Source organism: Saimiri boliviensis, chromosome 2 (assembly GCF_048565385.1).
Source record: "Saimiri boliviensis isolate mSaiBol1 chromosome 2, mSaiBol1.pri, whole genome shotgun sequence".
Classification (NCBI taxonomy): Eukaryota; Metazoa; Chordata; class Mammalia; order Primates; family Cebidae; genus Saimiri; species Saimiri boliviensis.
Window position 1 is genome coordinate 152,885,253 of NC_133450.1, and position 20,755 is coordinate 152,906,007.

Consider the following 20,755-nt stretch of genomic DNA (forward strand, 5'->3'; position numbering starts at 1 on the left):
TCTCTTTATTTTAGAATTGATAGATGTCACATGCACCCTGCTGCTTCTAAACCCAGACTTTACCACTGCATGGAACGTGAGGTATGTCATTTTCATCAGTGATATAATAAAGTTCATCCAGATTTCTGAAGACATATAACCTCATAAGTTGTTAGCTTTTGAAAACGAAATATAAACCGTCTTACTTCTTCTACCTATTTGTTATATCTGTGACAATTCTAAACATGCATTTTGCCTCTTTTTGCATGGTGATGTCTCATATCCGTAAACTTTCTTCCCTGAAATATAAATTGTCTTGTCAAACAGTTACAGTGTACTGTTTGATACATGCTTTTATTTTCCTTCCTTTTTTGAGGTGGGAGGGTAATGGTCAATCACCATAATTGGTTGGATTGTAAGGCATATAACATATCATTGGTTTTTGAGGTGACTGCAGAGTAGTGGAAAGTGTATAGGATGAGAAAGAAAGGAATCATGCTTGACTCTGGCTTTTTTCCTGAGCAACTGAAAAGATGGAGTTCCCATTTACTGAAATGGCAGTGTCTAGAAGAGAAGCAGATTTAGGTATGGGGTGCTTGTTATAGGTCAAGAGTTCAGATTGGGACATGTTAGATTTGTGTCCAAGTAGTCGTGTATGAATTTAAAGTTCAGGAAAAAGGTCTGGGCCAGGTGTTAACTTGGGAATTACTAACATATAGGTGGTTTTAAAGCCATGAAACTGTTTTAAGATCCCTACAAGAGTGGGCAATAGCTAGAGACAAGAACCAGTCTAAAGACAGCCCTGAGACCTTCCAGTTTTCTAGGGTTATACCATCCAGTAAAGTAGCCACTAGACACGTGTGGCTATTGAGCCCTTTAAATGTGATTAGTGTCAACTGAGATGTGCTGCAAGTGGTAAACTGTACATCATATTTTGAAGACCAAGTAGCAACAACTGGAAATATCTCATTAATAATTTTTATATTGATTACTTGTTGAAATTATAATAGTTTGGATATGTTGAATTAAATATATTTATACTTGTGTTTAATGTAGTTGTTAGAACATTTTAAATCATATATGACTCGCATTTGCGACTCACATATTTCTATTGGACAGCGTGGTTCTAGCATTTGCAAGATGAGGAAGAATCAGCAAAGGAGACTTAGGAAGGTACTGTGAACTTAAAATTCAGATTATTTTTTAAGGGTAGGGACCATGTCTTTTTTTTTTTTTTTTCCTTTGTTTCCTTAGCATCTAACTCTAGTGCCTGTACATAATAGATAAGCAGTTTGCCAATTGGGCACTGAAATAAAATTTAGTGAAAAAAAATTAGAGTAATAGGGAAGTAGGAATGCCGTTTTTATTCACATTCTCACATTCCTCACCAATAGAGAGGAATTAAAAAATCCTTCAGCAAAAAAATCTCACTAGCATAGCATATATGCATGCATATATATATATATATATATATATATATATATATAGACACGCACACACATGCACACACATACCTGTGTACATATGTATATACACACGTTATTCATTGTATATTCTATAAGCCAGTTGAACATAGGAGAAAAAAACCCTAGTCTTAAAACTCATGGAACTTAGTCCTGTTTCATCAGTTAAGTAGCAGCTGACTTTGAGTATAACCTTTAATTTCTCAAGAGTTTTGGTTTATCTGTGAAATCAAAGATGTGAATTAGGTGAATTTTTTAATGATTTAAATTTTAAAAAATTATGTGTGGTTTGGTCTTATGAAGGGAAGTTACTCTATAAATTTAACTTCAGGGGTGTTTGTGGCAGTTAATCTTGAAGTTATTCTGGTTAGATGACTAGTGAGGTTTTTTGCTAGATGAGCAGAAAGGGAATCTTGATTAAAAAATAAATCTTTCATGGATATATGTTCTAATAAATTTTAATTTATATTAGTAAGATTGGTTGACGTATAAAGACATAGAATCATAGGTACGTTTTGAGCAATAAACTAGCAACTTCAAAGTAAACTTCTCTAACCCTGTAAGGTCTCCTGCATATCAAATACACAGCACTTTATTTTTAATTGTTAGTGGATCTCTTCTTTACTAACCCTGGAAGGCATTGAGTGATTTTTTTTAATGCATTTTTCAAACTACTGCTGAAAGATGATGCAGTAGACCTCTAGTTCAATGTGTGGGTATTGCAGTCTTAGGGGAAAGAAATAGAGGCAAAAATAAATTTTTGAGCTGATCTCGTGTGATTACACTGAGTAATACACATAGTTTAAAATTTCAACTTTTTTTTTTAAAGAAAAAAGACTGCTACTTTTTTTTTTTTTTTTTTGCTTTGAAAATTAGTGAATTACTTGATGAAACAGGTTGATTTCTGTAATCCCAGCGTTTTGAGAGGCCGAGGCAGGCAGATCACGAGGTCAAGAGATCGAGACCATTCTGGCCAACATGGTGAAATCCCGTCTCTACTAAAAATACAAAAAATTAGCTAGGCGTGGTGGCATGCTCCTTTATTCCTGCTATTCAGGAAGCTAAGGCAGGAGAATTGCTTAAATCCAGGAGGTGGAAGTTGCAATGAGTCGAGATTGCATCACTGCATACTGCCTGGTGACAGAGTGACACTTGTCTCAAAAAAAAAAAAAAGAGGTTGACTTAGTAATAATGTCCTATTTTCTTCATCAATCTATGTTCTTAGAGTAAGCAAAACACCTTTGAGTAACTAGAATAGTTGATGTCAAACACCAGTGATTCGTGTTCTATACTTATAGCCTATTGATTTAAATTGTAACTTTATTTTATGCAGATTTGATGTTTGGTTCTGACATTTTGAGCTAAGAAACCTTGAACAAGTTACTGAACTTCTCCAGGATTCAATTTCCTCATCTGTAAAATTGAGATACTAGGTTGACCCATATGAAATTGTTTTTTGGTAAATAAAAAACAATTTAATTCTAGCACCCACACTGTGGTTTCTAATACCATTCTTTAATGATGTTAGAAATGGCTGATTCTAGGACCACAACAAGTATACAAAATGAGCCTGGAGCATCTTATAGAACCAGAAAGTAAGGAAGTACTCAAAAATATATGGTGGGAATATGTGAAAGGGATACAGGGAGCAACTGAAAGAGCTTCCAGTGGCCATAGCTGGAATGATTTGAGCAACAAAATAAATAACATAGTATTGGATTATACCCCAGAGTATAAAATGGCTATCCATCAGCCCACTGAAATGAATGAAGAATATATAAATAGGAGACAACAGACAAATGTCCTGTTAATTTATCTAGGTAACCCCTGTCTATGAGGTAGAGCATAACTCTTGTGTTTTTTAAGGGTGGGCTGTGCACTGAATCAAAAAATTAGTGACTTTCTTCTAAAAGAGTAATGAAGAAACCTGACCTCAGCCAGGTAATCCAGATTGACATCGACAATGATAAGTCGTGTTGATAGCACATGTCTCTGATAAGATGCAGTGAAAATGTCACTTTACCTCTTTGGTCTTCCTCTCCAAAATCCATAACTCCAGTTTAATGATGAGAAAAACATTATACAGAATACCTGACCCAGTATTTTCAAAACTGTCAAAGCCATCACTACCAACGTAAATTTGAGGAGCCAAGAGGAGCATAAGGAGACATAACAACCAAATATAAGGGATCCTAGAGGGAACCATAGAATAGAAAAAGGACGTTTGGTAAAAACAAAGGAGTTCTAAATAAAGTATGGACTTCTAATGAAAATATATCAACAGTGTTTCATACATTTTGACAAAGGTACCATGGTAATGTAAGATGTTAACAGCAGAGAAACTAGGTATAGGGCATATGGGAATTTTTTTGTATTATCCTTACAGCTTGTCTATGAACCCGAAACTATTGTAAAATAAAAAGTTGATTTTAAAAAAAGATTGAGTATCAGCAATTTCATATGGCTCAATGATACTATTTACCTTGCAGGATTGTTGTGAGAAATTACATAACATATGTAAATCACTTTACACAGTTCTTGACTCAATGGAAATGTTCAATAGATGGTAGTTTTTATGAGGATGGCCATTATTATTGTTATTTCAGACAGAATAACTGAAGATTGAGAAAAAAATGAGTTTTATTCAAACACCTTACGTACCTCATTGACATCAGTGACTTTGTCATCACAAGAGCTAGCTGTTTTTAGTTGCACAGTTTCCAGAGCCCGTCAAATTATATCTAAGTTGTTTGAGGTATAGCACTTTTCAAATCCATGTATAAGTGGAAATTGTATCTCAAGCCAGATTCCTATTTGCATACATCAGAGCAGTTGATTTGTTAAAAATGTAGCTCAATGGCCAGGTGTGGTGGCTCACATCTGTAATCCTAGCAATTTGGGAGGCTGAGTTGGGTGGATTGCTTGAGCTCAGGAGTTTGAGACCAGCCTGGGCAACATGGTGAGACCCCCATCTCCACCAGAACTACAAAAAATTAGCTAGATGTGGTGGTGTGTGCCTGTAGTCCCAGCTACTTGGGAGGCTGAGGCAAGAGGATTGCTTGAGCCCAGGAGACGGAGGTTTCAGTGAGTCAAGCTTGTGCCACTGTACTTCAGCCTGGGCAAGAGAGCAAGAGACCCCATTTCAAAAAAACAAAAAAGTAGCACTAGATTATGTGATTGTTGTAATTTTACCACCTATCGTATCTTCTTAAAGTGATTTTTGAAAAACTTGTTTTCAGCAATATCCAACACCTACAAATGTTCAGTACTACCCCAGGAAAGTTTATTACATTGATATTAAAATTTTGCTTGATTCCATCAGGTGATATTTTTCAGTGTCAATTATATATTAACATTGTTTGAGATTGTTTCAAGCTAAGATGTCCTCCCAAAAATACTGCTTAGTTCTAAATATGTTAACAGTGTCCATATTTTTTTTCTTCTTAAAAAATTCCGTGCTTCAGTGGTTGCAAAAAGAGAGTGCTCATAATTTTAGAAACTTTGTCAAAACTCAGTTATAGGGAGACTGCCTCTTTTTTGAAGAAAATGTTTATTCTCTCCCCTTACATATGGATGTATATGAGAATAAAGGTAGGCAGTTGTAAATAATAAGAGGTCTTAAATTTAGTAAATGGAAATTAAGCATAATACAATAAATTTGGTATAGTAGTTTTTTAAACTTTAATGGATGTCTTTTTTTTTTTTTTTTGAGACGGAGTTTCGCTCTTGTTACCCAGGCTGGAGTGCAATGGTGCAGTTGTGGCTCACCGCAACCTCCGCCTCCTGGGTTCAGGCAATTCTCCTGCCTCAGCTTCCTGAGTGGCTGGGATTACAGGCACACGCCACCATGCCCAGCTAATTTTTAGTATTTTTAGTAGAGACGGGGTTTCACCATGTTGACCAGGATGGTCTCGATCTCTTGACCTCGTGATCCACCCGCCTCAGCCTCCCAAAGTGCTGGGATTACAGGCTTGAGCCACCGTGCCCGGCTTTTTTTTTTTTTTTTTTTTTTTAAACAGAGTCTCTGTTACCAGGCTGGAGTGCAGTGGTGTAATCTCAGCTCGTTGCAACCTCCGCTTCCTGGGTTCAAGCAATTCTGCCTCAGCCTCCTGAGTAGCTGGGACTACAGGTGCACACCACCACATCCAGCTAATTCTTGTATTTTTAGTAGAGATGGGGTTTTACCATGTTGGTCAGGATGATCTCAATCTCTTGACCTTGTGATCCACCTGCCTGGGCCTCCCAAAGTGCTGAGATTACAGGCACGAGCCTTTGTGCCTAGCCAATGGGCATCATCTTAAGAGCTTGTTTTAAAACACATATTGCTGTGCCCACCTGAGTTTCTGGTTCATTGGGGTCTGGGTTGAGGCCCGAGGATCTACATTTCACATAAGTTTCAGATGATGCTGATGTTGCAGTCAGGGTCCACTTTGAGAAACATTGCTCTCAAAAGTAGTTAAAATTATATAGAGCAATCTTTTCCTCCTTTTACTTTATAGGTATCCTAACTTACTGTATAAACAAAATGCTACTGATTTCAGAAGAAAAAGAATCCCAAGACTGCAAAGGCAATTGGCTGTTGCATGTAAAAATACATATTTTGTATCTATAATCACAATTGGTTTCCTGAACATTGAAAGGAAAATAGTTGTTTTCTTTGTCAAATAAGACTTTAGAAATACTATGTCACCGTTGGAAAGAATATGTATGGTATTTAGGAATTAAATCCATCTAAGTAGATATGGCATAAGAACTTGATTCTGGTTTTCTCTGGCTTATACTTCTCTAAAATAAATGAACAATCAGCCCTACCACAAAAAGGACATTTGAAGATTAATAAATAATAGCAAATGATCTGATTTTGTTATAAACTTATCATAGATACATTGAGAATTCAGTAACTATAATATCGGCACTTACCAAAAACTTACCTGAGAAAGTAAACATAAATTGTATTTACCTGAGAAATAGGTATAGAAAGCTTGCATGACATTCTTTTATAGTTGGCCCTCTGTGTCCATAGGTTCTGCATCTATGGATTCAACCAACTGCAGATAGAAAATATTTGGGGGAAAAATGCTTTCTGTAGTGAACGTGTTCAGACTTCGTTTTCCTGTCATTAGTCCCTGAACAGTAGCATTTACATTGTGTTCGGTATTGTAAGTAACCTAGAAATGATATGAAGTATATGGGAGGATGCGCATAGGTTATATGGCAGCACATTTTATATCAAGGACTTGAGCCTTTGCAGATTTTGTTATCTGTGGAATGTCCTGGAACCAAGGCCCCCCAAGATACCAAGGGACAACAGTGATTGTATTGAAGCTTTGGTTGGGTTCAGACAGTTTTAAAAACAACAAAACCTTACATTGCTATTACTTCTGCTGCTTATATTAATATTTTAAAAAGGAATGGCCTAGTATATCAAAGGTCATGTATTTTACCTTGTTAATAGCTCTTTTAGAAACTTATCCAAAGTGAGAATACAAAACAAAGAAGTCATGAGCACAAAGCTTTTCCACTCCACCTCCCCCCGCCCCGCCCTGCCAGATTTGTTTTAAAGTAACAAAAAGTTTGAAACAACTTAAATGTCTTAACAAGGGAAAAGCATAGCTACTGAATGAAAACTATTTCAGCATTTAAATAAATGTTCATTACAAACTATTTGATCATTTAAAATGTTCATTACATAGAATCATGGGGAAATGTTTAAGATATAATGAGTCTAGGATATACAATTATATGTTAAAATATATGTGTGTAAAGGGAAAAGTAGAAGGGAAAATTCAAAAATAAAAAATAGTAGTTTGGTTAGAATAGTGATTCCATGAATGATTTTTTTCCCCTTACATCTCAGTCATATTGTGTGGTTTTATAATGAAAGAGACCATGTAAAGTCCTATTTAGGAAACTACACCAATTCTTGACTGGTATTGGATTGGCCCTATAGATACCACTAGCAGATCTCACAACTTTTGGAAATGAGGTAGGCCAGAAAACCCCTTTGCCTTCACACAAATAGTTAAAATTTCACCTGCTGAGTTAAAAGCCTCTCTTTCTGCTTATTAATTTGGTATATTGAGGTTATGAGAATACATTCTTGATGACTGCATGTCACATTTATGAGCGTTTTATATCCCAGAGTGGCTTGGGCTTTTTTTCTTTCTTTCTTTTTTTTTTTTTTTTTTCCCTTAGAAATTCACTTTACAATGAGGTTATATTAAAAGCCATGCGGAACCTTTGGATATAAGGATAAAGTAATTTTAAAACTTTTTTTTTTTTTTTTAAACAGGAAAGAGCTGATCCTCTCTGGCACTTTAAATCCAATTAAGGATTTACATCTGGGAAAACTCGCCTTAACTAAGTTTCCAAAGAGTCCAGAAACGTGGATTCACAGGTGTGGTTAATTTACAACATAGTACTCTTACTTGTGACTCAAGAATGGCTGGAGAAAGAAACATGCCATGTGAGAGGCAGGGTCACGTATTGGTTCTAGAGCATGAATTCTGAAGTCAGGCTACCTGCATTTAAATCTTGGAGCTTTATAGCTTGCTACCTAAGTGTTCATGGGGAATTACTTAACCTCACCAAGCCTCAGTTTTCTCATTTGTAAAATGAGAATAATAATTACACCTATCTCATATAGTTAACAGTCAAGTTTACATGCATTAATGCATGTAACACTCTCATAGTGCCTGGCACATATTAAATAATAAATGTTAGCTATTATTAACTCTCTGAAGCAGTTGTGGAGATTGCATTTAGATACTCAACTGTAATGAGCAATGTGGATTTTAAAAGCATTTGGTTGTTTTCCTGGTAAAGATGGTGGTGGTGATGGTTGTGGTTATTAAAATTAATTTATAGAGAAAGCTAAGGGCAGCTAAGTTGAATGCTATGTAGGCTGAGCTAAAGTTGCTAAGAACAGTTTTAGATCAAAAGCCTGGGACAGATAGCCAGAATGCACGTTAGGACTCTCAAAATCCTGGCCACCTGGAAGCATCTTCCTCATGGACCCTCTGTAACTACTTTTATTTGACCAAAATGGGATGGTGTGGGCTTGCTGGTTAGGACCAATAAAGAAGTCATTCTGAAATTCTCAAATTTTTCTTAAATCCTGGGCATTTTAGGATCTTACCTCAGTTCAAGGTGTTTTAGTGGTAATCTTGCCTTTGGTTAACAATGCAGGTCAGCTTCTTCCAAACCACATAGTCAGCTATCGTTTCTTCATGACTAGAAATTGGGATAGTAGACCACAGAAAGGCATATGACTGCGTATATGGAGAGTTGGAAAGGGATGGTGGCAGGGAAAAGAAACTGTTAAATATGTATCCATCGGTTTATTGGCTTGCCTAATTTTTTTATAAAGCAGTATTTTGTTGTTAAATAAGAAAGTCCATTATTTTAAAATGACAAAATGAGTTTCCTTACTCAACTTCCTGTACCTTTGGGTTGGAAATCTTTAAAAACCGTTTTTATATGAGTAACTTACTGGTACAAACTAAACACATTACATAGTTAGAAACACTAGTGCCTTTTATGTAAGATACATGCTAATGCAAATCTTAAATAGACAAAGGGAGAATTTGTGGATAAGGATATTTTGACACCTCCTTAATGGTTAAATGAATTATACTTGTTACCTTCCAGATTTTATGCTATAATACAGAAATTTTGCTGAATAAAAACTATCAGAATGCAGCTTCTTGTTTGCAAACAAATGCTCATAGGGTGAGGCATGCATATATAATTTTTTTAATGCATATATAATTAAAGATGTGAATCATGAGTTCTCTTGTAATATTTATCAGCCATTTATAACCCCTCACCACCACCACCACCACCACCACCACCACTACCACCACCACACACATATACACACCCCATTTGCCTTTATATTTCCTGGCCAATTGGAATTTTGGGATTATCATTTTACAAGTAATGACATTCTCTAATGTAATTGTAATGTAAAAAGTATTACAGATTTTAAAGGGTTTTTTTTTTCCCGTTTATCCTTTTTTCCAACCTTCATCCATACTGCTAAATTTTATTTTGCCATAAACAACAAAACAACCCCTCCCCATCTCCAAAAAAAAATGGACTTATAAACAGGTATTATTCTACATTGTCTCTGAATGGAAATTAAATCAGGAATAATGAAAACTGGTTATTTTCCTCTCTGATTTATGTTCTTTCTGTGTTCTTTCCCACATGCTATCTTAACAGGCGATGGGTGCTACAACAGCTAATTCAGGAAACCTCGTTGCCTTCCTTTGTGACCAAAGGAAACTTGGGAACAGTTCCCGCAGAAAGGGCACAGAGACTCATACAAGAAGAGATGGAGGTCTGTGGTGAAGCTGCAGGGAGATACCCAAGCAACTATAATGCTTGGTCCCATCGCATCTGGGTTTTACAGCACTTGGCCAAGCTAGATGTCAAGGTAGGGATACTATTGTCTCCTGGCCATTAAAATCTTCTTGTAATGGTTCATCCTCAGAAGAGCCTTGAAGGAGTAGAGAAACTAATGATCTGGACATATTTTTGGCAGTCTTAAGGCTAGTGCATTGGTAAAACAAAGGCAGGTTTAACCAGTTGAGGAAGACTGAGCATAACTCACTTTATCCTGAAACAGGAAGGGATTATTAAGCCTTATAGAACTGGAATTGTTATTTCTTGGTAGTGTTTGGTTATGTGACAATATACTAAGTCAGCTGACTGTCTTTTCACACTGTCATCCTCTGAAAAAGGGGAGAGGAGGATGTAAATCTCTCTTCCTGTGAATTACCTGGGGATTCCTAAGTCCCACTCCAGGCCTACTAAATCAGAATGAGGATGGATCTAGAGATCAGCATTTTCCATGGACTCGGGGTGATTTGGATGCAGAGGCAGTTTGGAAACTCTCACAGCCTAATCCTTTCAGTTTAGAAATCAGGAGATGGAGATTCCCAGAGAATTTTAATGGCTTAGACTTAGCTACAGTTGCACCACTTATTATTCATCAGAATGAGAGCCAGGTGTCCCTTGTGCTCCTTCTGATATACTATAGTGTCTCAGTTTTTTCTTTTCTGATGATGTCACAGTGCCATAAGAATCTAGGGTGCTCATCTAAAAAGCTTCTTAGGCTTGAGACAATTAAAAGAGGTCAAGTTGAAGATGGAAGTGCCCCAGCTGGTGCTTTCACATTAGTGGAGAAGTATTATGTAGTTTTAGTGTACCACCCCTTCTTCCTACCTCCCTCTTCCCATGCTGTCATTTTCCTCTTTGTTTCCCGGCCAAGACAAATAGGAGAGCTTTTACTTCCAGGGGATTTTAAGCCATCAATTCTGGAAGAGGAGCCTTCCCCTTCCGGTTTACATGGCTTTGAGTTTCAGGACGGGTGGCCACCTAATGGAGTAGAAAGAGCAAAGGCTTAAAATCACATCAACCTAGGTTCAAATTTGGGCCTTACTAGCTATGTGTGGAAAGTAAGGTTTTATTGTTTTCATTTATAAAATAGGGACTCTACTGTCTGCCTCAGTGGATTATTTTGAGTTATTTGAGTTAATCGATGTAAATTACTGGGCATCTAATAAAGAGAGGTTGACTCCATTTTAGTTCCTTTTCTGCTCCCCCAAAGATAGAAAATTGGCCACCAGTTTGCTTGATCAACTAAGTACAGTTTATTCATGAAAAGTGCAAAACTCTATCATACCCAGCCACTGTCCTATGTACTGGGTATGGCAGTAAAACTAAGTGCTTGCTCTTAACAAATTGAAAATCTAGTTGAGAAACTAGACCAACAATTCCAAAGCATCAGAATACAGTGGGAGCACAGAAAAATGGTTCTTCATCTAGGATGGGCTCATTGGAAATAGCTGCCAGGGGGAAGGAAAATACACAGTATGAGTCTGGAGGTGTGATTACAAGTTGTTTGGTGGGTTGTCAGGGATATGGAGTGCTTTAGAGGCAATCATGTCAGATCTACAACTCAATAGTATATGGGAGGAGGAAAGAGATATGAGGAGGACTGGGGATAAAAAGGAAGTCAGAGTCCAGGTTAACTGAGAGTTCTTTGGAAATTTTTCTGCCATGATGTGGACCTTTTCAAGTGGCATTTCCATAAAATCAGGAACAAGGGGCCAAAGTGAAATTCTTGGCTACTTGAAACCATCTGGTGGTAAGGATAACTCATTAATGGCTCAGGTGCCAGGGTCTACTCTTGGGCTCAGATGTCATCACCCTTCCTCTACTTGCCCTTGGAGGAGGACTTACCATTCTTCCTGTCACCACTTGCCACTGCAACATCTCCTGTTCTTGTTGTCAGTGAGGAGTCCTAAATTTGCAAAATCTCCTTTCTGTTACAAGGCACTGGGCCCCTAGAACATTTACTGCTATGCTTTGTCTATTACAGCAGGTAATCACAAAATATACTAGTAGTCTAGATCAGCTTAAAAATATATGTGAAATGAACCAGCATGTTTTAGCTTAGAAAACTGAAAATGACTTTTTAAAGTGCTGGTATCAAGTATTAGTAAGAGTATGAAAATGAGCATTATTCAAATTGTTGTAATCTTACTGAAGGGCAACATGGCAGCATTTATCACACTTTTTAAAATAGGGTGTTATTTTTAAGAGTTCTGCTTCCAGGAATTCATCATAAAGAAATAATGGAAAATGAAGTTTGGTAGAGTGATTAAAGGCTTCACTCAGTGGTCATATAGACCTACTCTGCATTCTGGCTTTACCAATAATTTGCTGTGTAGCCTTGAGGAAGTTACTTAGTCTCTTCAACCTTCAGTTTTCACATCTGGAAAAGTGGGGTGATGGTAATTCCATCTCACTGAGTGATGCAAATTGAATTTGAGGATTTGTATAAAGTGGCTATCACAGTGCCTTAACTAAGTGTTACACTTTGGCTATTAAATAGCCATTACACACTGGCTATTAAATATGGAAGTTTGATATATAAAAGTAGCACTTATAGTAGTGAAAAACTAGAAAAGCTGTAGCCCTTCAATGCTGAGGGATTAGTTACAGGCCATCACATTGGAATATTTTGTTATGACTAAAAATTATATTTTAGAAGATGATTTAAAGAAAAATATTCATTATATTAGAATAAGCCAGATTTTATTTATTTATGAGACAGTTCTCATAAATAAATGAGACTGGAATGCAGTGGTACAATCTCAGCTCACTGCAACCTCTGCCTCCTGTATTCAAGCGGTTCTCCTGCCTCAGCCTCCCAAGTAGCTGGGAATACAGGCATGCACCACCATGCCTGGCTAGTTTTTGTATTTTTCATAGAGATGGGGTTCCACCATGTTGCTCAGGATTGTCTCAAACTCCTGACCTCAAGGAATCCACCTGACTTGGTCTCCCAAAGTGCCGGGATTACATGCGAGAGCCACTGCACATAGCCATCTAATTTTTAATGTATTTATTAGCATTGAATGAGATTGCAAATACTTTAAAGTGTTTGGAACAGTGCTTGGCACATGGTAAATGCTCAGCAGATATTTATACATACATACATACAACAATGTTATTAATTTTTTTCTTGTTTTTTTATAAAAGCATATATTCATTTTCTATTCAGAAAAATGGTTAAAGAATAAAGATTGATTAAAAGTAGTATGGGGTGGAATTATGATACCTTAGTTTTCTATTTTATATTCTCTCTGATGTCTGCATGCTTAAATAAACATTTAAGTAAATTTTAAAATATTTTTATGTTTGAAGGTAAGGTGGCAGGAAAGACACTCAGGCAGTTTATTACTACTGGCAAATTGCAAGTTAATATGGTGCTTCACATAAAAAAAGCACATATGGTCATTTCTCAAAAAAAATACCAAAATCACCAATAAGGGTATGAAAAGATATTCAGCATCATTACTATTAGGGAAGTGGAAATCAAAACCACAGGGAGTGAGATAACACTTTGCACCAAAATATAGACAATAATAAATGGTGGTTAGGATGTAGAGAAACTTATTTATGGCTGGTAAGAATGTAAAATGGTACAGCTACTGTGGAAAGCAGTTTGGCATTTCCTCAAATAATTAAACATAGAATTACCATATATTAATAAAACTATAGTTAATATATATTGTATTCTTGGGGGAAAACATGCATTACTACATATGACCCTGTAATTCTACTCCTAGATATAATACCCAAGAGAAGTGAAAACACATTCCATACCAAATATTTTATGAGAATGTTGATAACCACATTATTTATATAGCCAAAAAGTAAAACCTCACCTGAGGAATGGAAAACAAAATGTGGTATATTCATGCAGTGGAATGTTGGTCATAAAAAAGGAAGGAAATATCGATATATGCTGTAACGTGGATGAACCTTGAAAACATGCTGATTGAAAGCAGTCTGATTCAAGGCCACATATTGTATGTTCAGGATAGGCAAAGCCGATTAGTGGGTGTCAAAGGCTGGGGAGGAGGGTATGGGGTATAATTTCTAATAGGAATGGAGTTTTTTGGGGGTGATGAAAACATTTGAAATTAGATAACAGCAATGGTTGCACAATTCTGTGAATATATTAAAAACCACTGATTTATTTTTTCACTTCAAAAATGATTCTGTAGTTCATTAGAGAGAATAAAGCTTTAAAAATAAACAAGAAATTGTTGGGAAAAACAATCAGGAACACTCTACCGTTAGATACTTAAATGTTTAATAAGATGGAGTAATTAAAATTATACTATTTCAAAAACAGATTCAGTAATGGAACAGAATATAAAGTCCAGAAACAAATTCCAATACATGATATGTACATAGTTCATTAATGATGAATGTGGTATTTCACATAATTAGAGAAAGGATTCCTTGTTCAATTTTTGATGATGTTATAATTAACTTTTTAGAAAATATTTATTTACTTTTTAGTCTTAAATACTAAATTGAACTTTAAATGGAATAAAAACCTCTATGAAGGAAAAGGAGACCTGGGAGACATTATGCTAAGTGAAATACACCAGGCACAGAAGGACAAATATTGCATGGTCTCACTTGTATGTGGAGTCTAAACAAGCTGAGCACACAGAAGTAGAGAGTAGGATGGTGATTGCAGGAGTATGGGTTATGGTGGGGAATAGGGAGTTGCTGGTTAAAGGATACAGTTTTAGTTAGGATAAATAAGTTCTGGAGGTCTAATTGTAGAACATGGTAATTACTCTTAATAATAATGTATACCTAAAGATTTCTAAGAGCATTATCTTAAATGTTCTTATCACAAAAAAAGAAAATACTTATGCAAAGTGATGGATATATTAATTCACTTGATTGTGGTAATCATTTCACATTGTATACATAAAATGTCATACACACACACACACACACACACACACAAACAATTTTAATTTGTCATTTATGCTTCAATAGACCTGAGGGAAAAAAGAAAGAAAAAGAATTTTGTCTGACTCCAAATTAAAAAAAAATAATAATAATTTAAAAAATCAGTTGCAGTAATATACTGAAAATACTACAACACATATGACAAATAGAGACTTAATATCTTTAATATGTAAAGATGTCTTTCAAACGCATAAGAAAAATAATGACTAAAATAGCAAATTAGACAATTCATAATAGAGAATTAGGCAAAATAGGCAGTTCATAAATGAAACAAAAGAAAAGTAATCAAACAAGAAAAGATAGTTAGCCTTAATAATAATTAAGGAAATATAAATTCAAATGAAATGTGATTCTTCACTTATTAAATTAATGATTAAAGTATTGATAATGAATTTGAGAAATAAGCATTAACATGTACTTCCAAAAGGAATATAAATTATACAGCCTTTCTGTATGGCACTTTGACAGTATATATCAAGAACCTTATAAAATTTTTTCTTTGTCCTAGCAAGTATATTTCTAGAAATTTCTCCTAAATAGATATGTACATAGATTTATATGTGAATGTTACACAAGAGTACAGACAAACATGGGAATGGTTAAATTCTGTTATCTTGAGGGTGAAATATGAGTTAAAAAATATATTATAGAATAATATTTAATGCCATAGGAATGTATTTATCATTGAAGTGGAATAAAATTAGTACAAAAGAATATCCCAGATTTTTGTTAAAAATAAACTCTGTGCATGTGCATATATAGAAAAAAACCTGAAAGATTTGTCTTATGCCAGAATGTTGCAAGTAGTAATCTCTGGTCAACAAGTAATGGATGATTTTTGTTTGCTTTTTCATATTTTTCTGTATTGGAATTTTCTATAGTTTTCATTTTGTATCACTTTTATAATCAGAAGAAAACCCAAATGTTATTTTTAAAAGTTTACAGGACTGATGGCATATGTATTTTCAGTAGTCTTTCATTTTTAACACATTATCCCTCTATTTCATAGCCCTGCATCTGCAGTTGTCTTGTAGTTTTTCACTTCCTCGTGTTTTCATATGGAAGTTGGAAAAGAAGGATATTTAAGGTATATCATATAAAGGTCATTTATCCCATTAGTACTGTACATTAAAGCCATAACTTTATATAGTATCTTTAGATCACTTAAATGTTAATTGGATCACTTAAAAGTAATTGCTGTCTTTTCTAAAAAAATCATTGCCTATATCTTTATATCTTTTTATTCTAACAAGAAAATGCCCTGAAATTCCAGTTAAAGTTTCTTCTTTCATTTAATATGCATCTTTATATCTTAGAAAAAAGAATATAGTGGATTTTCTCTTTAAAAGCCTAAGATTTTTTTTAAGAAATTGATTTTGTTAAAAATCTTTATTTTTTCTTTTTTGAGATGGCGTCTCGCTCTGTCACCCAAGCTGGAGTACAGTGGACTGATCTTGGCTCACTGCAACCTCTACCTCCCGGGTTTGAGCAATTCTCCTGCCTCAGCCTTCCTAGTAGCTAGAACTACAGGTGTATGCCACCATGCCTGGCTAATTTTTGTGTTTTTAGTAGAGACGGGGTTTCACCATGTTGGTCAGGCTGGTCTCCAACTCCTGACCTCAGGTGACCTGCCCGCCTCGGCCTCCCAAAGTGCTGAGATTACAGGCATGAGCCACCACGCCCATCCAGAACATCATATATATGCGTGCCATTTTTGCCTCAAAATAAAATAATAAATTACAATTTTATACATGGAAATATCCAGTAAGAAATAATCTAAATGTTTTTTTCATATTATATAAGTTCATTTTAAACAAGTAGAATACTCTTTTTAATCCATAAAAAGGCTGCTATATGATAGCCAGAATGTTTTACAGGTTTATTTTTCAAAAATGTCATAAACATAAGATTAATTTTTATTTCAGGTAGGAGTTTATATATTTACCTTTTAAAATCAAAGAAAGATATTGTTTTCCATTTCTCAGAGGCTTGCCAGACATAGCCTCTAGAATAAATTTAGATGGCAGAATAAACTCATTGGAACTTAAAGGAGATGTTTAAAACATGCTACTGATACAACTTGACCATCTTGGCTGGAAATAATCTTACTCCTTTGTACTATTCACCTTATTTATTAAATTGTTCATTCATTCATTTCATAAAATACTTATGTATCCACTCTGATGCCAGTAGGTGTAGAGGGATTGAAGTATCAATTAGGAATAAATAAATACCTTAAAGCATTCAGTCACTGAGTTTAATGGAAATGAAGAGATGCACTGAAAATTATTTAATAAATGTGATGGAACACACAAGTACTATGGGGATTCAGAAGAGGGGAAGATTCATGGGGAAAAAAAGTGTGTAAGAAATGGAAAAAAGATCATGGTACAGGAGAAGGTATTTGCCTGGGACCCTTGACAATCAGGTAAAGGTGTCATTTGGCATTATACTGTCTATATTGTTAACTGTTCACAAATGTGTGTCTTTTTTCCTTAGCTGGTCTGAAAATCCTCTGATGGAATGTGGTAGGCCCTTGATACCCCTTTCACTGATTTATGTTTTCTACCTGTCTAAGACACTCTCAAATAAATAATTTTTGCATAAGTGCTGCTTTTTAAAAAATGTTTCATTTGAAATTCTTTAGTTTGTAAGATACTGATATCACAAAGATTTAAACAATTTACTGCTGAATTTTATTTCACTTATTTTAAAACCCTTTTTTTTTTATTTTTTTATTTTTTGAGACTGAGTTTCACTCTTGTTACCCAGGCTGGAGTGCAATGGCATGATCTCGGCTCACCGCAACCTCCGCCTCCTGGGTTCAGGCAATTCTCCTGCCTCAGCCTCCTGAGTAGCTGGGATTACAGGCATGCGCCACCATGCCCAGCTAATTTTTTTTGTATTTTTAGTAGAGACAGGGTTTCACTGTGTTGACCGGGATGGTCTCGATCTCTTGACCTTGTGATCCACCCGCCTCGGCCTCCCAAAGTGCTGGGATTACAGGCTTGAGCCAGCGCGCCCGGCCAAAAAACCCTTTTATTATTAATGTTAAATGAGTTTGAGACAAACAGTTAAAGTCATTATCTCTTGAAAAATCTTATTAGTGCATTATGTTTTTGTACTAATCCCTTAGAATTAAGTAGTGAACAAGAGAAACATGGTCTCTGCCCTCATGGCACTTATAGTGAAGAACAAATAATTTCACTGAGCCTGTTGTTGAACAGATAATAAGTTAGATATTACACAAATTTATTAAATATAAAGTTGATATCAAAGTAATCTGAGTTTATATGTTCCCTTTACATCAGCATTACTTTTAAGTGAATACCCTAATGGTCATCATTATTTTAGAATTTGTCTTTACTTCTCTGTATGTACCAATCAGAATATGAGTAGTCAAGGTCTAGGGAAAGGATGACAAATGAGTCCTTAAATTCTTTGGTCTTTAAAACAAACAAAAAACACTGTCACTGTTAAATGGGAAAGAGAAAATTTGCATGTATTAAGCTTCCACTAAGTGACAACACTGTTCTGGACATTGTGTACAAAATATTGGTAAGAATGGTCTTGTCAAAAAAGGAACAAATTAAGGAGAAATCAGAGGCAGTAACAGAAAGAAAACCCTTGGGGAACTCTTCTTCTTACTACCCTTTTTTTCTTCTTACAAGATTCTTCTTGATGAACTGTCTTCTACTAAGCATTGGGCATCTATGCACGTTTCAGACCACAGTGGATTTCACTACCGCCAGTTTTTGCTAAAGTCTTTGATTAGCCAAACTGTGATAGACAGTTCTGTGATGGAGCAAAACTGTTTGAGAAGTGAGCCAGCCCTAGTTCTTCCAAAAGATGAAGAAGCAGCAGCTTCAACAGAGGAACCAAGGATTAATCTTCCCCATCTTCTAGAAGAAGAAGTTGAATTCAGCACTGATCTTATTGATTCCTACCCAGGACATGAAACCCTTTGGTGTCATAGGTAAGAAAAGGGAAAATCTTATTTCCTGCATAAAACTGTGTATGTCCTTATGAGAGCTGCAGAAGATGTTAGTGACACCTGATTCCTGCCTACTGGGTGAACATAGTCATCTGATTGTGGAGCTTTGCCTGAGTGAATATAAGAAGTTTTGTGTTACCATATCATCATCATCATCATCATCATCATCATCATCATCATCATCATCATTAATATGAGATTCCTCATGTAGATCTCTGCCTGCAGCTTAGGATGGCAGTATTCAACCTTGACTGTGCAACGGAATAACCTATGTTAGTTCCAAAATAAAACAATCAAAAGTTTTTGGACTCCTTTCTTGGAGATACTAATTTTTAGTGTATCTAGGATGGATTGATGCTATCTCTTTTTTTTTTTTTTTTTTTTTTGATACAGAGTTTCACTCTTGCTGCCCAGGCCTGGAGTGCAATGGTGCAATCTTGGCTTGCTGCAACCTCTGCCTTCCAGGTTCAAGCGATTCTCCTGCCTCAGCCTTCCCAGTAGCTGGGATTACAGGTGCACATCACCAATCCCAGCTAATTTTTGTATTTTTAGTAGGGATGGGGTTTTACCATGTTGGCCAGGCTGGTCTTTAACTCCTGACCTTGGGTGATTCACCCAACTCAGCCTCCGAAAGTGCTGGGATTACAGATGTGAGCCACCACACCCAGCCATTTTTTTTTTTTTTGGAAAAAACACATAATTTTGATAACAGTCAAGATTGAGATTTGTTTAGACCCTGAGAATAAGGCATGCTTTATCATATTTTCAGCCCTGATGGTCTGCAAATTAACTTACCTAAAGTATAATCTCTTGACACTTTTTGTTTAAAGTGTTAAAAGAATTTCTCTTTGAGAGAGGGGATAGTCTGGTAGGAAAGAGTGAAAAAGGGTTAGCAACCTGTCGAGTTGTGAGTACATTTGATAGTATGTTAAAATAAAGCTCAGGTATGTGACCCACCTTTCTAGCTTCATTTATTTTGGATCTTCCTTTATTTGGAGGTATCTTCATCTTCATAAATACAGATTCTGCTTTAGGCCATAGCATTGTATTTGTAAATGAAAGACTTGCCTGTGCTAGGCAGGAAGAAGGCAGGTATTCTTTAAAATTGCATATTTCTAAAGTTACTGAGATTTTCTCTCTTTCTCCAGTCTAGTCTATTTGGTAGGTTATTTGAGGAGACCTTGTTAGCTGCTTTTCTTTACTAAATATATTCAGAACATACAAGATCATCTCCCCTCTTTGGCACCTTCATTAGTAGAGAATTCTTTTTTTCTCTTAAAACCAAGACACTCTTATTTCACATTTTCAAGAGAGAAGATAGATCTTTTAAGCTATTGGCATACTTCAGAGATACCACAGGTTTAGTTCCAGACCACTGCAATAAAGTGAATACAGCAGTAAAATGAGTCACACATTTTGTTTTTGTTTTCCAGTACATATAAAAGTTATTTTTACATTACACTGTAGTCTAAGAAGTGTACAGTAGCATTATGTCTTTTAAAAAGTATGTATCTTAATTAAGCTACTAGATTGCTAAAAAATGCTAACAATCTTCTGACCCTTCAGTAAGTTGCAGTCTCTTGCTGGTGAAGGATCTGGCCTCAATGTTGATGACTGCCGATTGATCAGAGTGGTGGTTCCTAAAGTCTGGGGTGGCTGTGGCAATTTCCTAAAATAAGATCGTAATGAAGTTTGACTCTTCCTTTCATGAAAGATTTCTCTGCAGTCTGTGATGTTGTTTGACAGCGTTTTTTTTCCCACAGTAGAACTTCGTTCAAAATTGGAGTCCTCTCAAACCTTGCTGCTGCTTTATCAACTAAGTTTATGTCATATTTTAAACCCTTTGTTGTCATTTCAACAATGTGCACAGCATCTTCACCAGAGTAAATTCTGTCTCAAGGAACCACTTTTTTTTTTTTTTTTTTTTTTTGGCTCATCAATGAAAAGCAACTCCTCATCCATG

The 20,755-nt window shown here is 35.7% G+C and overlaps 1 protein-coding gene across 3 annotated transcripts in view; it reads left to right on the forward strand.

Annotated features, from left to right (window-relative positions):
* PTAR1 (protein prenyltransferase alpha subunit repeat containing 1) overlaps nt 1-20,755 on the forward strand; it is a 47,503-nt gene that overhangs the window by 18,331 nt on the left and 8,417 nt on the right. For all 3 annotated transcript variants that reach the window (XM_039461356.2, XM_074394701.1, XM_010346137.3), the window contains exons 3-6: nt 15-81; nt 7,735-7,839; nt 9,669-9,882; nt 18,470-18,774. In XM_039461356.2, the coding sequence (XP_039317290.1) occupies nt 15-81; nt 7,735-7,839; nt 9,669-9,882; nt 18,470-18,774 (691 nt within the window). The remainder of the gene's footprint in view (nt 1-14; nt 82-7,734; nt 7,840-9,668; nt 9,883-18,469; nt 18,775-20,755) is intronic.